Below are 20,936 nucleotides of genomic sequence, written 5' to 3' on the forward strand. Positions count from 1 at the left end.
AAAGCAAGATTAATCTACTCAAGTGTACATATGGCACATGGCTTGTAAGAACTACTCATGTAATCTCTCCTGGAAACAAAACATATTGCAATGAGTTCACTGGCTATGTTGCTAGTGACCTTTGTTAACTTGTTTGTAGTTTTTCACTCACGCACATACAGCCATAGCTGAGGAGAGAAGCTGTGGGAGGGTTCCAAAAGAGCTATCTCTAATGAGAAATGAAAGCTGAGCTAGATCTGGGTTTGTTCCAGGATGAACACTAGAAGAAACTGTGTTTCTGCAACATCAGGCTCTGAATTTTATGCTAGTATGTACTCTCTGCTATTTTAGACAGAGCTCAAGGGAAACGGAAATATAAAGAGACTCCCATCAATTGTGGAAGATGAAGATGAGAATGAGGAGGGAGAAGAAGAGAGCAGCACCCTTTCACCAATCCATACAAGAAGCACAAATTGCTCTCAGCAGAAGAAGGCTGGAAGCAATAAAAGTCACCTAGGGAGAAACTTGAAGCAGTTGGCCTCAGGAACAGTGCCCTTTCATTCACCCATCCGTGCTTGCAGTTCAAACCCCTCAAGAACGAAACATGAAACGGAGCTCCATTACTACTCCAGAAGGAAGGAGAAAAACCTTAAGTTACACCTTTCAGCACTGACCACCAGTGGTCCACCTGACCTGAGCCCAAGGTAATTGTTATGAACTCTTATTTTCTTCTCTATCATATAACTCTTATTAAAAATATCATGATTGTAACACTATAAAATATTTCTTTTTTTTTAAATAGTTGATACTTTTGTTCATCCCACAGAGAAGGAAAAGTCCTTTTATTGTAGGAACTGTTACATACTATGCAGAATGTTATGACTTTAGGACTTTATTGTGAAATAAATATTTCTACCAGTAAAAAAGGAAAGTATTGAGCAATTACAAAAATGACTATTTGAATAGTCTGGCTTTATGCTATCATTTTGGCCATTTATAATAATATGCATTCCCACAATAGCACTGTGAAATATTCTGAGTCCATCAGAGAGACAGCAATTTAGAAAGCAAGTAGATGATAACACAGCATAACAGTGCAAATACAAAAATTACTTGAGTACAGGACTATAATGGAAAACTACCACCTAGCAATTTTAGAAAATATTTAGAGGGGTTTTTTCATTAGAGAAAGTAAACTTGGTAATGCAAGTTATGTAGAGAGTAAATGTGGAGTTGAGAAAATCTGTTTTGCTGTGACTTGAGTCAAAATAACAAAAGCCATGTAATAGTTTATTGTGGTATCATTAGTGTATAATTTTAAATATTTAAATTTTTTACTTGTACGTTACTTGTAAGATGATTTATGTATCTTATTTCTAAATTGCTGCAACACAATAATTAACTATTAACCAAGAGTTTTGGGATCAGTTCTTTATAAAAATAACAGTCACTTTTTCACATACAAGGGGCCGCAGCAGTTGATCTTCCAGTTCAAGTTTCGATTTCTATCATTTGAAGTATTTTACATGTTCAAGAATTTCCTTTATTCACTAGAGGCAAGGTGGTAGTTTCAGCAACTTACCATTGCAAACATGAAATAACCACAGCTTGATCAATATTTGTTTAGGTCTGTCAAGACACTAAGGATGCAATCATGAAAAGGACATGGAAGAATATATAAAAACCTTTCCCCCTCATCATGTATTTGATCAGTACAGTTAGGTAGGAGCAGGATACAAACCGACTTTTGTTTTGTCAATATAGGGGAAGATAATGTGTGGAAAAACAGCTTCTACACTAGTAAAATTGAAATGCATAGTGGATATTTTCTGATTTCTTTCAGAAATCTCATATGAATTTGGTTCAGGTCAGCTAGGAGTAAAGGTCATGATCATTTGCATAACAAGTGGTAATTCAGGGAAAAGCTACCTTTCAATTTTTCTGCTGAAATGTAATCTTGCCCATTATTTTTCTGAACATATGCAGCCAGACATTGGCACCCAAGGCTGCAAAAGCAAATGTGAAACTAATATTGTTACATATATTGTTATTTCCTATTTTCATTCATAATTTTATAACTGCAGAATAATCCTGTTAATAGGCTGGAAAATTGGCTCAAGACATATGTGTTTTTCAGACTTTGATTTCCAGACATAAAACTTTCATATTATTTCCCAGAATGAGTTTTTATTATTAGAATATTTAAACTGAGAAGTTAAAACCTCTTTAAAAAGAGTCTCAAATGTTTCTTAGTAAATGTTAAAGAGAAAATAAGACCTTCATTAAGATCCTTGCTTTTGTTTGCTGCTGGACAGGAGTGTAAGGGGAAGGCAGGACTGGTTGAAACGTCCAGTCAGTGTAGTTGTGAGGTGTATAACCACACTTTGTCAAGAGAATATACTTTATCTGCTTAAGAAACTTGTTCTACTGTGGATGTTCCCTAGAGTTAGCCAACCAGAACACTGGTGCTTCAGGTTCTTTCCTCATACACCACACTGTATTTAAATAATTCTTGGCTCAAGGAACAGAAACCAGTATCCTAACTTCTAGGATACAATCATAGTCTTCCCAATCACTTTTTGGGTACTGCCTATGAAGTAGAAGAGCATTAAAATTGAGAAAGTGTAAGTGATAATAAAGGCAGTCCTGGGAGGAGATATTTATGCATTTGAATCTCCTCAGACCCACATGGACGAGTGCACTCTAGCCCTGATCAACTGGATAGAAGAGGTCACATGTTAATCTTCTCTGACTTTTTAGCTTCTAGGAGCGGAGGTATCTATCTTCAGGAGAAAATTCAGGGCTGTACAATAGCTAATTCAGAAAGGGGTGAGACTTACCAATTACTGTTGTCCCCTCACATTTTCAACTCACTAGATTATGACACTCCACAGCCAGTTCCTTGTATATGAATTATGGGCATCTTGCCCATTACATATTTCCCACATAGAAGCCTGTCTTTTGACTCTCCAGAACTAGCTAATTTTGCTACTATGTTTTCTCTTTAGTCTGAATCTTTAAACACTTTAAAGAATATAGCGACTATAAATTCCAAGTCACGTCTGAGTAGATTTTCCCCTGTGTGTTTTAAAGGCAGTTAAAATGTTATCATTTTATATAATTAGAAATCTCTACAAAAGGGATATTGGTGTTTAAAATTTGCTTTTTGAAGCAGTGAGGCCAGATGACATTAAATAGGTTTTACAGCAAATTTCAAACAATCATTCAAGTTTTCAGCTGCAAATAACAGCACAGGCCAGAGCAGCTCGAGCACCACATTTGAGTCTCATCTCCTCCCAGAGGCTGATTAAAATTAAAGTGAAGTCTAGTAACATCCAACCAGCATGATGTGCGCTCAGACATGACACAGAGCCCTAAACCCATATGAAGAGCCAAGGAGGATAAGAATACATGATATGTTCATAGATCTAAGTTACATGAGTCTTTCAAGACAAATATCTCTATGTTGTCTGTTCTTCCTTTCTCCAAACATTTCCAGTCAAGAGGTTTTGTTGGGAATGTCCTTATTAGATGGAAAATTTAATTTCCATCATCACAAATTTATCACCATTGACTGAGAGGCCAAGAACTGTCTGCTTTAGTTCTTCCAGATTAATATTTAACTCACCTGCCTACTGTAAGACAAATTCTGAATCTCGTGCCTGGACAAAACAAGAATTTGATGCTCCTCATCTGTCAATTGACAGGTTTTGGAGTCACTTTCATTGACTTTAAAACAGTTCTCTTTATAGTATAATTTATTATAAATGAGAACAAAAAATATTCATAATTATATCTTTTTAATAATGTGTATCGATTCCTCCGTCTGATACCAGTTTTCTATTCTTTGTGTGCAGCACTTGATTATTGTATAAAATGTTTGTTGGGTTTTTTTCTTTTGGATTTCTTGACACTACAAATTGGAGGTCAACTGCAATGCATGAGTAGAAATAACTGACAAAAGTGCCTTTTCTAGTAGTTAGATCAAATACCCATACTAATGTAACTGGGACATTGCAGGCTGGTCTACACATCTTCCTATACCCAATTCACAAACCCAATGCCTAAGCTAGTTAGTTTTAACCAAATTTGATAATAGCTGTGTTTACAGAGATGCTTTCATAAATATGCTATGTTCAGGCTTAGGCTCTGCCTAAGTAAGCCTAGTATAAGAGCCTTACTGTTACATGCAGGGAGATTTAAACTTCTCGAGAGCATAGTGAAGCATCTTTAGTTTGTGTAGAAAACAGAATGGCAACAGACCACTTTAGCTATGAAAAGCAAATGATATTCAATACAGGTTTTGTTAGGACCCAGAATATACTGCAGAAGTCAAGAAAAATTTGAAACTTCAGTTAATTATGTTTGGCCTCACATTCCTTCCTCTAACAGTAACTTTAATCTTTACTGATTCACAAGAAGTTATGCCAATAGAATTTAAGCTTAAATGTTGTGCAAAATTTACCACTGCTTAAAAATGTGCCCTTTAGGAGTACCTTTGACAACAGTTACGAATGTGATGTTTATGAAACTGTTTATGAAACTGCTCCATCACTCCAATTTTTCTCAACAGAATTGTTGATGGGATTGAAGATGGAAACCATAATGAGGAACGCCAAACCTTTGACTTCAGCTCTGATCAGCTCAGGCAGGAATCCAGGTTATCTCCTACAATTGGAGGTCAGTTTTTCCTTGGAAAATCGTGCTTTAGAGAAAACAGTTTTCATAACTGCTTTTTGTTCCGGTTTGTTTTTTCCAGTCTCAGAAGTGACATAAATGTCTTTATCATATATCCGTACTTTCAGTACCATTTCAGTACCAGAAGTGGTACTATAGAAAAATACACAAGGTCCCAAGGGCCATTTGTTATTTTCCTAACAGACAGTCATGATGAAACAGCTTGCAGAGAGTACTGTATTTTCATGCATTATATTTTACCAGCAGTATTGTAGGATCAGCTGGGAGCCTCATGCTCCCAAACCTTTGGGCATGGAAGGTGCTAAATATAAGGACAAAATTCAACAAAATTCAAGATAAAAACATTCTAATACTTAATTAATAATAATAAAAAACAACCTCACAAAAAACCCACAACAATTCATAAAGAGCCAGATGAAACTTGGCTTTCAATTTTTGTTAAAGATACTTACAGAAGTGGAGGAGTATGGAACTACCTAGATTTTTAGGAGTAAAGAGTGAAAACCCTGAATAGCAAGAGGTTTTAGGAAGCCTTAAATTACCTGCAGGTTGATAAAATATCACCACAGAGGAACAGAGCAGAGCAACATGGGGAAAAAAAAAAAAAAAAAAAAAGAGAAAGAAAGAGATAGAGGAGGGAGAACAATGGACTAATGCTGAAGTGACACAACTAGTGCAGCTCAAACTGTTTCCAACATGCCCTCTTTTACGAGTAAACAGTCCTCACACAGTTACGTATCTTTTGCATAGAGGCTATTAGGACACATTTTGTTCCTCTTAAAGCCAAACAGAAGAATAGTAATAGAAACTTACTTGTATCTATGATTTTTAAAAACAGTTGACATGTCACAGGGTTGGCACCAGGGTTGTCATGTTCAGTCCTTTCAGGTTCAGACTGAAAAGAGCAGTACAAACTTTATTTGCCACACTTTTCTTACACATTATACACTGAACATTAAACACAAGATTCTATTTTCAGTCGATCCAAGTGCAAACTAGATTTAAATTTAAAGCATTGGATATTTGCTGTTTCCAAGTTATTATACTTCTGTCATTTACATGCATTTGAATTATTTTCAGAGTCTGAAATTGGTGCTGCTGTGCTTGTTATCAAAGCAGAAGAGACCAAACAACAGATCAGCAGGCTTAATAACGAGGTAATGAGCTTTTGTGGGGGTTGGAGGATATTAACAATGATTCAAGGAATGCTGGAGAGTCAGTCAGTCCATTTAGTCGCTATGAGTGCATCACCTCATTTGTATGTCACACTGTAGAGTTCAGACAAAAGTCTCATGCCCAATTGACTACAGGTTTTTATAAGACTTGGTCAAAGAACTCAAAAATATCTCCAAGATGTTAATTGACAACACTATTATGACAGAAAATTTTATTTCCTATGTAGTACTTTTGAAGCAGACAAGTCATATTGATTCATCCCTTTTGACTTTGAAGAGGACAGGTATTTTTAAAATATGCAGATGTATTACACAGTTATCTGCAAGAGGCAATTGGAAAATACACCGTGGTGGCAGATGTGCGAAGGCAGGCATCTTGTGGATTAACCAAACATTTCAACTGCAACAGTTCTGGGGTTGTCATTGCTTTCCTAGTGAAAAGCAATAAATAAATTTTGGAGCAGGGCAGTATGTTATATCAAAAAAAAAAGAAAAAAAAAGAAAAGAAAAACAAACCCATGATGAAGGTAATTTCCCTCCATGCACATTCTTCATTTTTCCCTACTAACACTATTTGAACAAAATGTTATGCAACTTGCTTGCTCACTCTAACATAAAAATGGAAATATAACCACGTGCAGTAAAACACTAAAGTTTTCACACAGGGAAACAGAGTCCAAAATCCAGAGACAAACTTTTTACTCTTCTGAATACAGGTCACTCTTTCATTTTAAAATTGAGGAGTGAGGATCAGTCCATTTTTTCACACAGTATGCTACCTGTGAGACTTCACTGGAAACAAGAAGTGCTTACCTCCCAAGACTTCTGCAATCTCTCCTGGGATAGAGATAGATTTGAACCACTAATTCTTGATTAAACAAGACAACCTTTACGTTGTTAGACAAAAAGTCCCCACCAGCAGGTTCTTCTTTCTATAGCAGTGTGACAGACTTGGCTACAGTCTCAGCTATAGTCTCTGTCTGTTGAGCAGGTATTAGGAGATCTGTAAATAAGAGGATGAGAATCTCTGAAGATTTAAAAAGACCACCAGCTTCTGGAGTCTTGCTAGCTTGGTGTGTGAGGTAGAATATGTTTTCACACTGCATACCTGACTGGTGCTTCCACTAACACGGAGGGCTAGGTACTAAAACTGGAAGCCAAACAAGGTTTTGGTAGGTTTAGATATCTCTTGGCAACACTTGAATTGATTTACATCTAGCCTGGTTAGTGATAAAATGACATTAATAATAATGCAACCAGAAGATACAAATACAATAAAGTCGAAAAAATTCTGAAAATAGTTGTACTTACTGTTTAGTCACAGCAGAGAAAGATAGCGCTCTCTGATTACAGAACCTTGTAGAACTTATAGAAAATTATAGAGCTACATGAGGCTACATGAATGATCATAGAAAACCCTGCGCTCTGGAAAACACACCAGACTCAATCTAAGAAATTAAGGGAATATTTATATTCAACTTTGCAGTATCTCTAAGATCAATTTACTCCATGCTGTATAGACCACATCAGAGAGTATATCTACATTAGTGTAGACATGTTCTCTACTTTCCAAGCTTGTGTTTTGTTTTCTGTCTAAGTCCCCTAGTAAAGAAAAAAACATTCTGAATTCTGACCCAGCAAGTCTTAAACATTGAAACATTTATATACGTGGCAATCGTCAATTCAATGTGAGAATGCATGGGCATAAAATACAGAAAAATATTGAACTGGGACATAAAAAAAAAGCATGAGGAGCAATTCTAAACTGGTGTAGATATAGATTTCATAGGTAACATTCTGGGCTCAAATCCCAGAGACAGATGGGTATCCTCCAAGTTCTCCCGTGGATCAAAATTTACACTGAAAAAACTGCATGACTATAAGGCTGCTTAATTGCACATTCTACATGCATTTAAACATGCCCCATCTGGAGTTTCTGAACTGACAGGGCTGACTTGGTACTTACCCAAACAAGCCTATGAGTAGCCTTGCTGGAATACACCAGCTGTTCCTTTGGGTTTTTGGTTGTTACATTGACTATTGAACAACACTTGTAGACCTAGTGGAAGATTAATGGAAGATTATGACTGATGCTGCAGCAGACTGTTAACAGTAGTCAAAATACTGGCAGAGTTACAAATGAACTCCTTAAGACACACAGCTTTCTCCTGAAAAAGAAAATATGAGAAAACAGGTCACAAGTAGCCAACAGCAGCAAACACTATCATTAATACATTTTACAGTGGAGAGCAGAAGTCAATCAGCAAATGCAAAAATAACTGCTTTGATGAAAGGCAATTGAATTACAACAGTTCACTAGTTAGCTTAAAAACATTTCAGCTGTTCATTGGGGAAACAAAGACATGCGTCTTCCCATCCAGAAGTTCAATACAGTCTGTTAGCAAAGAAAAGCAAAAAAGAGTCATCCCAGAGATAAATCTACAAAACAAGCTATACCCAGCTTAGATATCCAGTGGAGCTCCTGGCATTATTTTAGGCGTACGACATTCACTACATAATCCAAAGGGAAGTTCATGTACCTAAGAATGGGACTAACGGAAGACAGTCTTGATTTCACTTCTCCGAGTTTGTTACGTATTAACTTCAGGACTAATGGATGCAAAGAATTCCTCTAAGGGAAGTGGGTTCCCAAGTCAGCACTACCACTTTATTAGGCAATGTAAGAGAAACTTGAACACACCTCAAATTCCTGTCATATGGCTCCATGGCTTGGCTGCTCAGCCGGTTACCCATCTTCTTCATTCCCCACCTAACCTCACTTTTGAGCCTCATAGAGATCCAAGCTGATAAAAAGGAATTTCCCTCCAGTTTAGTATTGCAAGGTAAGCGTGGAACAGGACTAGTTAATCTCCTACCCTCTTTAGCTGTTCCACGTAGTCGAAATAATCACTGAACAAAAAAAGGCACAACTTTCATTATAGTTCAGTATGTTCAGTATGTGGCAGGCAAGAGAGTTAAGATTCAGGTTCTTGCTCCTGTAAAACTCATAGAATCATAGAATCTTTTGGGTTGGAAAAGACTTTTAAGATCATCGAGTCCAACTGTTAACCTAGCACAGCCAAGTCCACCACTAAATCATGGCCCTAAGCACCACATCTACACATCTTTTAAATACCTCCAGGGATGCTGACTCAACCACTTCCCTGGGCAGCCTGTTCCAGTGCTTGACAACCCTTTTGGTGAAGAATTTTTTCCTAATGTCCAAACTAAACCTCCCCTGGCACAACTTGAGGCCATTTCCTCTTGTCTTATCACTTGTTACTTGGGAATAGTGACTGACACCCACCTCACTACAACCTCCTTTCAGGTAGTTGTAGAGAGCGATAAGGTCTCCCCTCAGCCTCCTTTTCTCCAGACTAAACTCCCCCAGTTGCCTCAGCCGCTCCTCATAAGACCTGTTCTCCAGACCCTTCATCAGCTTTGTTGCCCTTCTCTGGACACGCTCCAGCACCTCAATGTCTTTTTTGTAGAGAGGGGCCCAAAATTTCACACAGTACTCGAGGTGTGGCCTCACTAGTGCCGAGTACAGGGGCACGATCACTTTCCTACTCCTGCTGGCCACACTACTTCTGATACAGGCCAGGATGCTGTTGGCCTTCTTGGCCACCTGGGCACGCTGCTGGCTCATGTTCAGCCGGCTGTCATCCAACGCCGGGCAGCTTTCCAGCCACTCTTCCCCAAGCCTGTAGCGCTGCATGGGGTTGTTGTGACCCAAGTGCAGGACCCAGCACTTGGCCTTGTTAAAAGTCTTAGCATTGGCCTCAGCCCATCGATCCAGTCTGTCCAGATCCCTCTGCAGAGGCTTCCTACCCTGAAATGGATCAACACTCCCACCCAACTTGGTCTCATCTGCAAACTTACTGAGGGTGTAATCAGTCCCTTCATCCAGATCATTGATAACGATAGTAAACAGAACTGGCCCCGTACTGAGCCCTGGGGAACACCACTTATGACCAGCCATCAACAGGATTGGACTCCATTCGCCACAACTCTTTGGGCCCAGCCATCCAGCCAGTTTTTCACCCAGCAAAGAGTTCGCCCATCCAAGCCATGACCAGTCAGTTTCTCCAGGAATACTGTGGGAAATGGTGTCAAAGGCTTTACTAAAGTCTAGGTAGACAACATCCACAGCCTTTCCCTCATCCACAAAGTGGGTCATCTTGTGCTAATAGGAGACCAAATTAGTCAAGCAGAACCTGCCTTTCATGAACCCGTGCCTACTGGGCCTAATCATCTGGTTGTCCTGTACATGCCACATGATGGCACTCAAGATGATCTGGTCCATAACCTTCCCCAGCATTGAGGTCAGACTGATAGGCCTGTAGTTCCCCAGATCCTCCTTCCAGCCCTTCTTGTAGATGGGCATCACATTGGCTAACCTCCAGTCAACTGGGACCTCCCTGGTTAGCTAGGACTGCCAGTAAATGACGGATAGTGGCTGGGTATGCACTTCCTCCAGCTCCCTCGGTACATTTGGGTGGATCCCATCTGGCCCCATAGACTTGTGTGCATCTAAGAAGTACAGCAGGTCACTAAACCTTGGATAATGGGGGCTTCATTCTGCTCCCTGCCCCTGTCTTCCAGCTCAGGGGACTAGGTTCCCCAAGAACAACTGCTCTTACTATGAAAGACTGAGACAAAGATGTCATTAAGTACCTCAGCCTTTTCCTCATCCTCTGTCACTGTTTCCCCCACACCTAATAAAGGCAAAGATTCTCCTTAGACCTTCTTTTGTTGCTAATACATTTATACAAACATTTTTAATTAACTTTTACAGCAGTAGCCAGATTAAGTTTTAGTTGGGCTTTGGCCCTTCTAATTCTCTCCCTGCATAACCTCACAACATCTTTGTAGTCCTGAATTGCCTGCCCCTTCTTCCAAAGATCATAAACTCCTTTTTTTCCTGAGTTCCAGACAAAGCTCTCTGTTCAGCCAAGCTGGTCTTCTTCCCTGCTGACTCATCTTTTGGGATACTGGGATAGCCTGTTCCTGCACCTTTATGCAGAAGCAATAATAATAAATAATGCATTCATTTAAGCAATAGTTCAAGATTAAGTGACTGAATACCCAATAGCGTGGCACATTTTCTGAGCTGGGGAAAGCTTGATTCAAACATCTGCTCCAAATGAGGCAGAGCAAGAATTTAGGAATAGGTCTTCTGCCTTATGAGTATGCATCCTTTGGCAGAGATCTGTACACCCAACCTTGTCTTTCCAATGCAATTATCTGCAAAGACTGATCAGACGAGAGTATCTAAACATTCAGCATTTTTTCAGAGGCATCATTTACCTTGTGCAATCATACATAGCTACTAAGGAGCCCAGAAGTAAAAATAGGAAACTACTAAGCAGATTTTCTGAGATACAGAGATGACCTTAAGTCTAGATTAGAGCACCTGCTTAGCACTGTCTCATTGTCTGTATCCTACCAGGCTTTTAGCTCTCTATCATTTGAATGCAACTGTATGAAAAGAGTATGGAAATACTACTTTGATTCAACATGCAAACCCCAAATCTGAATTCTTTAAAGCACAGACTAGTTAAAACTAAGAAAATACCCAAATTTTAGTCATAATTTTTCTCCTGTAACTTGCAGAGTGCACATGTACATGTTCTCTATGAAAATATACAGGTACACTATTTCATGCTCAGATATACAGGACATCTTGCACAGTGAATGCAGACAAACTCATTTTTTGTTTGTCATGTTCCCTGTTTTTCCCACGTGTGACCCAGTTCCAGTGGAGCCTCCTTCAGCTTCTGAATTTAGGGGCTGATTTCATACTTTACCACATCAGTAGACACCACAACTACATTACTAAAACAGTATAGTGAAGAGAGTACTCACATTTTTCTCATTCAACTGAAAAACAAACAAACATGAGGAAATATTAATGTGGTCAGGTTTTGTACTAGAAAATTGCTTTCTATTTAGCTGCATGTTGGAGCACTTCATGGAAATTCAGCTATTTTTAATTTTAGGTTTTTTAGATGAAAATGCTTGAAACACTCTAAGCATTTGGCACTTACTCAGAACAGAGAAAATGCCTTGACAGGGATATTTCACTTTCATCTAACAAAAAGAACAATCCTGAATAAATATGTTTATTTTTCAAATCAGCTAAAGAAATTTTATAAACAGATTATTTTAAAACATATTTCACATCCAGCTGCTAAAAATCAATCTCATTCTCCTCTCAGGACAGCAAAAAAACTATTCTTTTTTTTTAGGCAAAACGTATTCCCTAATACTAAAAATGTATGCACACAATGGAAATATTTTATAATCAGTTTGCCAACGAAACAAATTTGGTAAAGTTAGTCAGGCCTATAGTTTTACATCAGGGATGTACTGCTAAAGTTGAATTTGCAGCATGAGAACTCATATAAAGAACTCCCCTGACTTTCAGTAATTAAAAACATGTTCTTCATATTTGTATAAAAATATTACTACCATGACAGATGATGATGATTATCCAGTTAACTCTCTAACAGGCATTTCAAAACCTTCCTGTACTGAAAAGATCTATTTTCCCAACATCTAAATGTAAATCTTTGTTGGTATGCTTCACTGATTTTTTTTTGCCATTTTCCTTCTAAACCAAATTTACACTGTATAGATACTGTTCCAACAGATCTCAACAAATCAAATTCTTTCTGTCTGTCTTTGACTGTCACATTTTCTAAAACTCTTCATTGGTAGCATTTTCTTTTGGATTGTCTTTGGTTAGATCTTTCAAGTCACTGACAAAGTACACAATCTCAAGCTGCACCAGCCAAAGTAATTCCTAGTGAAAAAAAAACCCTTCCTGTGTCCAATAAAAAAAATTGCTGCTGATATATCCTGGGAGCATGATTAATGCCTGCAAAGCGTGATACAGCAAAACTCCACAGACATTTTTCTATAATACTCTGCATAGGCAGAATATTATACTTATATTCATGCCCCTGATATTTTCTTTTCAGGTACAATGTTTAACATTTACCTTTGTTGAATTTCATATTACTGATATTTAAAAGTGAATACACATTCCACTTAGCCATTAAAAAGAAACATTAAATAAAAACAGATCAGGATAGGCTGCTAAAAAGAACAGCTTGAAATGTCCATGGATGACAGCAGACCATTGATGATAAACCATTCCAGTCATGTATGAATCCAACTCACAGTGATTACATCTTGGTCATATTTTCTTAGTTGGTTTAGAAGAATGTCATGTGGACAGTAACATCTAAGTAGTCTTCTGACAGGATATGTATTATATCTACAGTTTCTTCTTATCTATTAAACCAGCTTTTCAGTTAAAGAAAATAATTAAATTTTTTGTCATGGTTTATTCTTGAGAAATCTATGTTGCCTGTTCTCTTTTAAGTATTCCTTTAGGTGCTCACAGAAATTGTTTGGTTAATATTGTTTCCTGATATCATATATACAACCTCAGGCTTTCTTTCAAGAGTACACATCAACACCTTCTCCCAGCCACCTGGGATTTCCAGGATCCTCCATTCACTGTCAGTCCGTAGCTAGTCAGTCGGAGTTTGTCCCTAATACTTTCTGAAGTCCTTGAATTTCCAAACCTGGTTTTCTTATTGCCATCATCATGCTGACACTGATTCTATGCCAACCTGAAGGCAGCATCCACATCCAACAAAAAAGAGCCGTAAATTATCATCAGAACTGCAATTTGGGAACCCTTTTTCTAGACTGAATTTCATGGGAGCTCTGTTGACTTGAATACAATTAAATTATCAAGTCCTTTATACTTTTCTGTTCTGTCTGTACTGGTTTAGTAGCAATAGCAATAATCTCAGTGTCCTAATTTAACCAGAAAGACTGGTTGCCCTGGAACTACCCAAGAGTAGGCTAGCAAGTCAGCAGAAAAAACAGCAAATTTTCTTCTACCATCATATCGTTCCACAAATCCTATATATTTAATTTGAACTCAGATTAGCTGCATCGGATTTTTTTTTTTCTGCAACTAACTTTATTCCTAAAGTGCCATTATGTCTGTCACCATAATACCAATGGCCACAGAGACGCTGATAGGTGATCAGTGAAATGTCTTTCTCAGCTCAGTTCTCATTTCATTCATTCAACAATACATTTAGTAGGAAACAGGGTATCAGCAGATAGTTAATCTGAGTTTTGAAAGACAACACATTCTCGCTCAAAGTCACCTTGACTTTATGAAGCACAGAATAGAAAAAGTAATGAAACACCAAGCAAGTGAATAAAGAAGCTGCCATGGGCAGTGCAAGCCAAGCAGCTTCCCTGTGTTGCCAAAATGCAACTTCCATTTCTCAAGAAGCAAATTTTCTTCTTCACTTCTTTGGGTATTCAGAAAGAGTTACGGTAGGAAGATGTCTGGGTGAAGTCTGAATTGCAAAAGGGAGTCAATGACAGAGAGGAAAAAATACCAATGTATTAGGCTTCTGATCAGAAAAAAAAAAAAAAGTCTTATTCCAGATTTGTCCCGGAACATTGATGAGAGACAGGCATTCTAGTAGAAAATTTAACATCAAAAAAAAATTAAATGCTGGAATATATAATGGAAAAATAAAGAAACCTGTTTAGCCAATACCATTTAAATAAAGAAATAATCACCATCTGTACATTGTACAGAGCTTTTAATCGCTTTTGTGGAAAGGTTTAAATACAGTCACCTCCATTCCTACTTAACCATGTGGAACAAAGTATTCAAACCACACAACAGTGTAATACTGGTAGTAAAGAAAAATACCCTTTCTAGTGAAACTGTCAAAGTAATTTGAAAATGCAAAACACAACTAATAAAACTTATATTGTTCAGAGCATCAGAAAGTGATGTTATTAAAGTCCATATGTTAAAAAAAAAATCTAGGTTTTTTTAGCCTCTGTTTTGATAGATATTCTTTCTTCATAACAGAGTCTGCTAAAAACATACCAGAGCATTGCTTTTGACCAGCCTGAGAAGTATGTCTTGCTAATTCAAGCTAATTCTGTATAAATCCCAGTTTCTATATCAGGAAACATCGCAGTATCTTTTTCAAGTCCTAGAAACTGTTAAGACAGCATTTCAAGTATATTTGGGATCTCATAGATCGTTTTAAAGGTGTCTGCCTGGCATAGCAGGAAGCATTTGTACAACTAACTGTATTGCCTAGCAGCAATCACTGAACTCCTGAAAAGAGAATAGCCTTACCAGCATGCAAGGAATTAGTCCTTTCGCTCAGGAGAAAACTGTACTGCTTTCAATTTCTGTTTCTTAGACTTAATTTTTCTTTTGCTTATAATCTCTGTTCTTTTGCACTTTCTGGAGCACTGTGAAATTGTTAAAGTTATTGATAAAATTGTTCCCTGTTACACCTGCTTATTTGCATCTGCTCAAACATCTCTGCTGGGTGTAAAAAGGACAGCATGAACAGTATAGTATTGATAGTAGCAGTAATAGTATATTATCTAAGTATATAATTATAATATCGATAGAAGGTAATTAATAGTAGTGAAGATATTGGAGGTTTAATCTGATAAGATTAACAGTTTATAAAATCCAGAAAAGGTTTTAATTGATCCAGAAAATTACATATTTGCTTTGCCTATGTGTTGAGCGGTATTGGTCTAAACAGATCTCTCTAAATGATGGTCAGTTTCTAATGAAGTTTGGCATCTTAAACTACTAGAAATTCTTAAAGCATACATCAGAGGCTGGTTTATCAGGTCAGTTCCTATGCCTGTGTGAGTGCAAGCTTATGAGAAGACAGCACACTAAGAGCCAGCTGATATATCACAAATAGTACCTGAGCATGAGAGCAAGTTGTAATTAACAGAAATTTGGGACTGCCACAAGTACTGATACTGGGATTGATTTTTGCTGTATTGTCTCAACGAATTGGCAAAACAAACATGTTAAAGAACTTTTTTAAAAAAAAATTAAAAGCCATTAAGAAATCAGAAATGGAAGAGAAAAACAAGGACCATACCAGACAAGATATTTTAAAGTTGCAGATATTTTCAAGTTGCAGATATTTTCACATACCATTCACAGTTTGGGTAAGGTGCATCCTCGTAAGGTAGCATTGATATGCTCCTATCTGCACAACTGCAGAAAGCCCTGTAAAATGGATGTAAGTTGGGAAATTAGGCACAGAAAACAAAGTTGCTTTATCTGATAGGTGTAGAGACCAGTGACAATCCTAAAAAGAACTGATGATCACAGAATCTATTTAGCCATGGATTTAATTGTCATTCTTCCCCCTTTCTTCTCAAAGAAGCTTTTGGGGTTTTGCAATGCCATCTCCCAGTCTCCAGTGAAGAACAGAAGTTCTTGCGTGATTGATTTGTCCAGAAATCTCACAGAGTTTCCTCACAGTCTGACAGTCCCAAAAACCTTCTCTGGCTACTCTGACCCCACAGGAAGCCTGTTCACAAATCACTTTCCTAACATATTTTAATCCCTCACATTAACTGAAGTTCAGATGAGCTACCAGGCATTCAACGCTTAATCTCAGCTGGCAGAAGGAAATCTCATTGTTATTTTCTATCTAGCATAACTCAATTAAGTAACAAGGCAGAAAGAGAGAGGTGGAGAGACAGAGAGAAATCCTGTAAATGTCCCACTCAAGAGCCTCCTCCCTTTAAGCATTTTCCCTCCAGGGGTACTGTGATCATTACAAAACTATTAAACAATATGCTGGGTTTGAACTCTTTGCTCAGAGAGTAACTAATAGATGTACAGGAGCTGTATTAGAGCTTCCTACTTTCCTTCAAACTCAGATTTTTTTTTGTTATTATTGTGCCTGTAGTGACATAGTCAAACTCAGCCTGAAATATCTTTTCATCAGATTTCTTTGGAACTATTCTGTCAGAAGAAAGAAAATTGTATTTCTATTTCTGATTACATGAAAATTAACCTGTGTAGGGCACCTAATCAGTGGTGTCTTTACTTCAGGGCAAAGAAAGGCCCCCTGAATTAGCCTTTTTTCTTTTTGACAGGTTGTTTACCCTTCTGAAGATAAATGTGCAGTCATGTCTTTTTTTCAACACTTTCACTAGCATCAGTATGAGAAACTCTAATTGTAATGACAGTGGTTTGACCTAAAATAGATTGATTAGCTACCATGGAGACAAAGTTCATTTCTACCTCTTGATAGGTTAATTTCTCTTTATTAAAAATAATTGACTGATTTTAACTTCCTGCAAACTTTCCCTTAAGAAGGAAAAAGGAAAGACAAACACATTTGAAATGGCGAGTGGGTCACTTTTATATTTGAGGTAGGCTTTTCTTTTTCCAAAATGGTCTTATCATGTCCTAACGAATGTCCCTGTTCATGTTCATATATCAATTTACTTTAAAACACAAAATCTGAACTTGTCAATCTGATCCCCATCCAAAGCGGCAGTTTTGGGGAGACTGAAGACTTCATGTAATTCATGTAATTAATTGGATGATATCAGTGGTTTCAGCATAAAAAAACAAAAAAAAACCAAAAAAAACCCCAAAGGTCTAATAGAAAATATGAGTCTTCCTTTTGCACACACATCAGAGTAATCAATACTATGGATTACGATCTCTCCCAGTGTTATACGCAACACCTTTCAAGTATAAACATAACTACATGGAAACAAACTGTTTCACAGGTTTTAAATTGTTTAAATGTTTAGAGGTAGCAAGTGGTTTTTAGTGTTCCCAGTTTTCCCAGTTTCTTTTCTTCTTTTTTTTTTTTTTTTTTGTTTTTAGTAGTAGTTCACCAGATTTTCATGTAACTACTACTTGCATCTGATGACTCCATGTATGAGTTTTGTTTATTTTACTACAAAGACAACAGTATATTTCACATGTGCATTTCTGAACAAGATTTCACAAGACCTCATTTTTATATCATTCATCAGTATAAAACTGGTTAATAACAAAGGTTTATGCATTAAAATACTTAGTGATTCATCAAGAAGTTATCGATGTTATGTTGCCACTGGAAATCATCTCAGTTCTGACCCTACGGCTATTCTTTACAAATATAGTATCGTTTAAGGAACAGTGAATTATGCCCACACTGTTTCCATCATACATTTTTGAGTTGTTTTAATGATTCCAATATGCCACAGGAAGTGTAACATGTAGCTGTGGTAACGTAGTCGGATGGACTATTTCCCACACATATAGTAGTACAGTATATTTCTTTAAAGTAAAGGCATTGTGCCTAATGTGCTGATATTGTTAGAAGAAAAAAGATATGTGTGTGTGCATTTCAGGCATGACTGCATAAATAAATAATGTGATATTTTGCCCTGCCATAACAGGTGACAATTTTAACTCAAGAAGTCTCACAATTAAGTAAGGATATGAAGAACGTGATGCACCTTCTGGAGAACCTGCTTACATCCCAGAAGCCTCCAGGGTTCTGTGCTGTGCACGGCATATCTCAAAGTCCTACCCTGGAAAGTCTGCAATCTCGAATGGCTTGGACTACGCATCAACCTTGCACGCACATGCAAGCTGGGAACTTTACTTGCACCAAAGCACAACTTTGCCGTGGCAACACGTTATGTGACATTTGGAATGCAGATCTGTCCTCTGTAGGCAGCAGTCCCCAAAGAACTGAATCCAACCTGCAAAATGCTATGGATGGTGAGTTTTATTATACACCAGGCCTTCACAATTCCCCCTCCCAGTATCAGGTAATGCAGAAAGACAGTTTGCAATTTTTAAGATGCACCTCTCCCCATTCAGACACTACCTTGACTCCTCTTCAGTCTATTTCAGCAACTCTTTCTTCTTCAGTATGCTCTTCATCAGAGACATCGTTACACCTCGTGCTCCCCAGCAGATCTGAGGAAGGTAGCTTTAGTCAAGGAGCAATCAGCTCACTAAGCCTCGAGAACCTGCCGGGATCGTGGGACCTGGAAGGAACAGCTGGAGTAGTTTCTGCACAGACCGCAGATTTCCCGGTAGACATTGTGACAAGCAAAAGGGATGTTAAAGATAAAGATTACCAAGCCATAGACGTATAACGAGAAAAAAGTGAAGTAGTACTCGAAGCATGGTCCACAGCTGCCAGTTTTAAATTTAGAGTGCTGCATGACTGCTTTATTTCACCTTTTCTCTGGCAATCATGAAGACTTACAAACACGAAAATCCAGATTTATAGAAAGTAAGAAAAGGTATTTCTGGTTCATACTATAGGAAAAAAAATTTCTAGATTCTAGAAGCATGTTGAAAAGCGTTTTCTATACAGATATAACTTACTGGTCTGTTTGGCAGACTTTTGTGATAGTCCAAAGACCCTGAGGGTCAGAGCAGCTGGAAGTCTAGGACAAAAGAACTGTCATGGGTCGCTTTTGTTCATCAAAGCGAAGGTTTTCCCTGAGCATCTGACTGTTGTTCCCAGACAATGTCTATGGCACTGTTTGCTTCAAGTGATCATGGGTCCTGCTGGTCTGTTTGTCAATTCTGTGGAGGCAAAGGGACAATTATCGCTGCATGTCATCTAGACAATCAACCAAATAGAGCTGGTAGAGAGTGGTTAGTTGTTGCACGTTATTTGTCATGTAAATGAAACCTCTTAACTTATCTAAAAATACTATTTTTATATACTTGGTATGAAACATGTACTTAAAAATAATTTAAAATATTTATAAGAAGAATAAGAGTTTGTTCTCATTTTGGTAAAAGCTTGCAGTTTTAAGAAGAAATGCACTACCATCATGTATTAGATCAAATACTATTTATTGTTAAGATATTATGTAGTTTACAAATTGATTTCCTTTTATGTGCATGCAATTTGCAAGAATGTATTCATGCTGGTGGAATACAAATAAATTAAGGTAATATTTTATTTAAAAAAAAAAACAGCTGGAATATTGTATCCTATACTAAAACAGCTATCACTATATAAAAAGTGAATTGTAATACTGATAACATCAAGTACCCTTGGTTTGTGTATTACTATTGCACTATTATTGATAAGTCAACATTTTACTACACATCCCTGTTTTGGGATTTTATATATGGACAAGAAAATCAAAAGGGATGAAAACCATTGAGCAAACTGGGGAATAAAGAAGAAACTTACAATGCTTTAGTCAGAATCAAAGAAATAAGTTTAAAATAATTATTCATTTGATGAGTTTTTACTTACACATATAAAAACTAGCTCTGAACTTTAGCAAAAAAAAAGAAGAGACTATAGGTTTGGCAAATTATTTACTCCAGAATTTGATTTAATGCCCACAGGAAACTTGTTTTTTTCAGTATTTAATATATTAGAAACCTATATTGCTACAGTGCCACCAGAGCTACCGCTTTGCGTTGGAATTTTGATTTATATATTTAAAGATGCACAGTGTAATTCATATTTGCATGTTCTTTAGCAAGCTTTCTAAAAAAGCTTGTTTACAACCCAAAATAAATGTTTTAAAATGGAGAAGCAAATTAAATTACATTTAATAATTAATGCAAAAAGTGATGACTGTTATCAAATTAAAATTTTTACAGAGATTTATGTTCACTTCCTTAAGAGTTTTTTTTCTGAAAACTTCAAAGGCTGAGTTCATTGTTAACATTTGGCTGTGCGTGGGATCACAAATCCCAGCTGGTACTCTGTGCCCAAGTTACATCCTTTCACATCCTTTTTCCCACTGGTACAAATTAAGGACAAAGTGCTATCTTTCATTTTGAGCTGCCTGAATTTTGTCAGTGTGTCTACACTTCAACATGAGTGTTTATTTATAGCGTTTCTTACTTCCCCTCTATCACAGTTTTACTTAGTTTAAGGTTAAATCGAGAAGTACCGATAAACAAGGCATATATCAGAAATTAAAAAAAAAAAAACAAAACACCACAACATAATACTAGCAAATACAGTTCTATAGTATTTCTGCAAATAATCCTGGCTCGTTTTTAGCAATCTGCCATCATCCACCCTGCCACAGCGTAGAGGACGGGGCTGGGGGAGGCTGCCTGCTCCCCACACCCAGGGCAGGCACACGCTGGCAGAGCTCTACTTGCCAGAAGTCAGGAGCTGTGTGATGCAGGGCAGCGGGGACAACGTCCTGGCGGAGCAGCCAGAAGTTTGGTGGTGATACGGC

At 37.5% G+C, this 20,936-nt stretch overlaps 1 protein-coding gene across 1 annotated transcript in view; it reads left to right on the forward strand.

Annotated features, from left to right (window-relative positions):
- Window positions 1-18,860, forward strand: part of KCNH8 (potassium voltage-gated channel subfamily H member 8) — a 192,800-nt gene extending 173,940 nt beyond the window's left edge. The window contains exons 13-16 of the mRNA XM_086467639.1: window positions 331-683; window positions 4,553-4,659; window positions 5,758-5,834; window positions 18,150-18,860. Coding sequence (XP_086323765.1) covers window positions 331-683; window positions 4,553-4,659; window positions 5,758-5,834; window positions 18,150-18,860 — 1,248 coding nt within the window. The remainder of the gene's footprint in view (window positions 1-330; window positions 684-4,552; window positions 4,660-5,757; window positions 5,835-18,149) is intronic.
- The last annotated feature ends 2,076 nt before the right edge of the window (window positions 18,861-20,936 follow it).

The sequence above is a fragment of the Leptosomus discolor genome, chromosome 7 (assembly GCF_034619465.1).
Source record: "Leptosomus discolor isolate bLepDis1 chromosome 7, bLepDis1.hap2, whole genome shotgun sequence".
NCBI classification, from domain to species: Eukaryota; Metazoa; Chordata; class Aves; order Leptosomiformes; family Leptosomidae; genus Leptosomus; species Leptosomus discolor.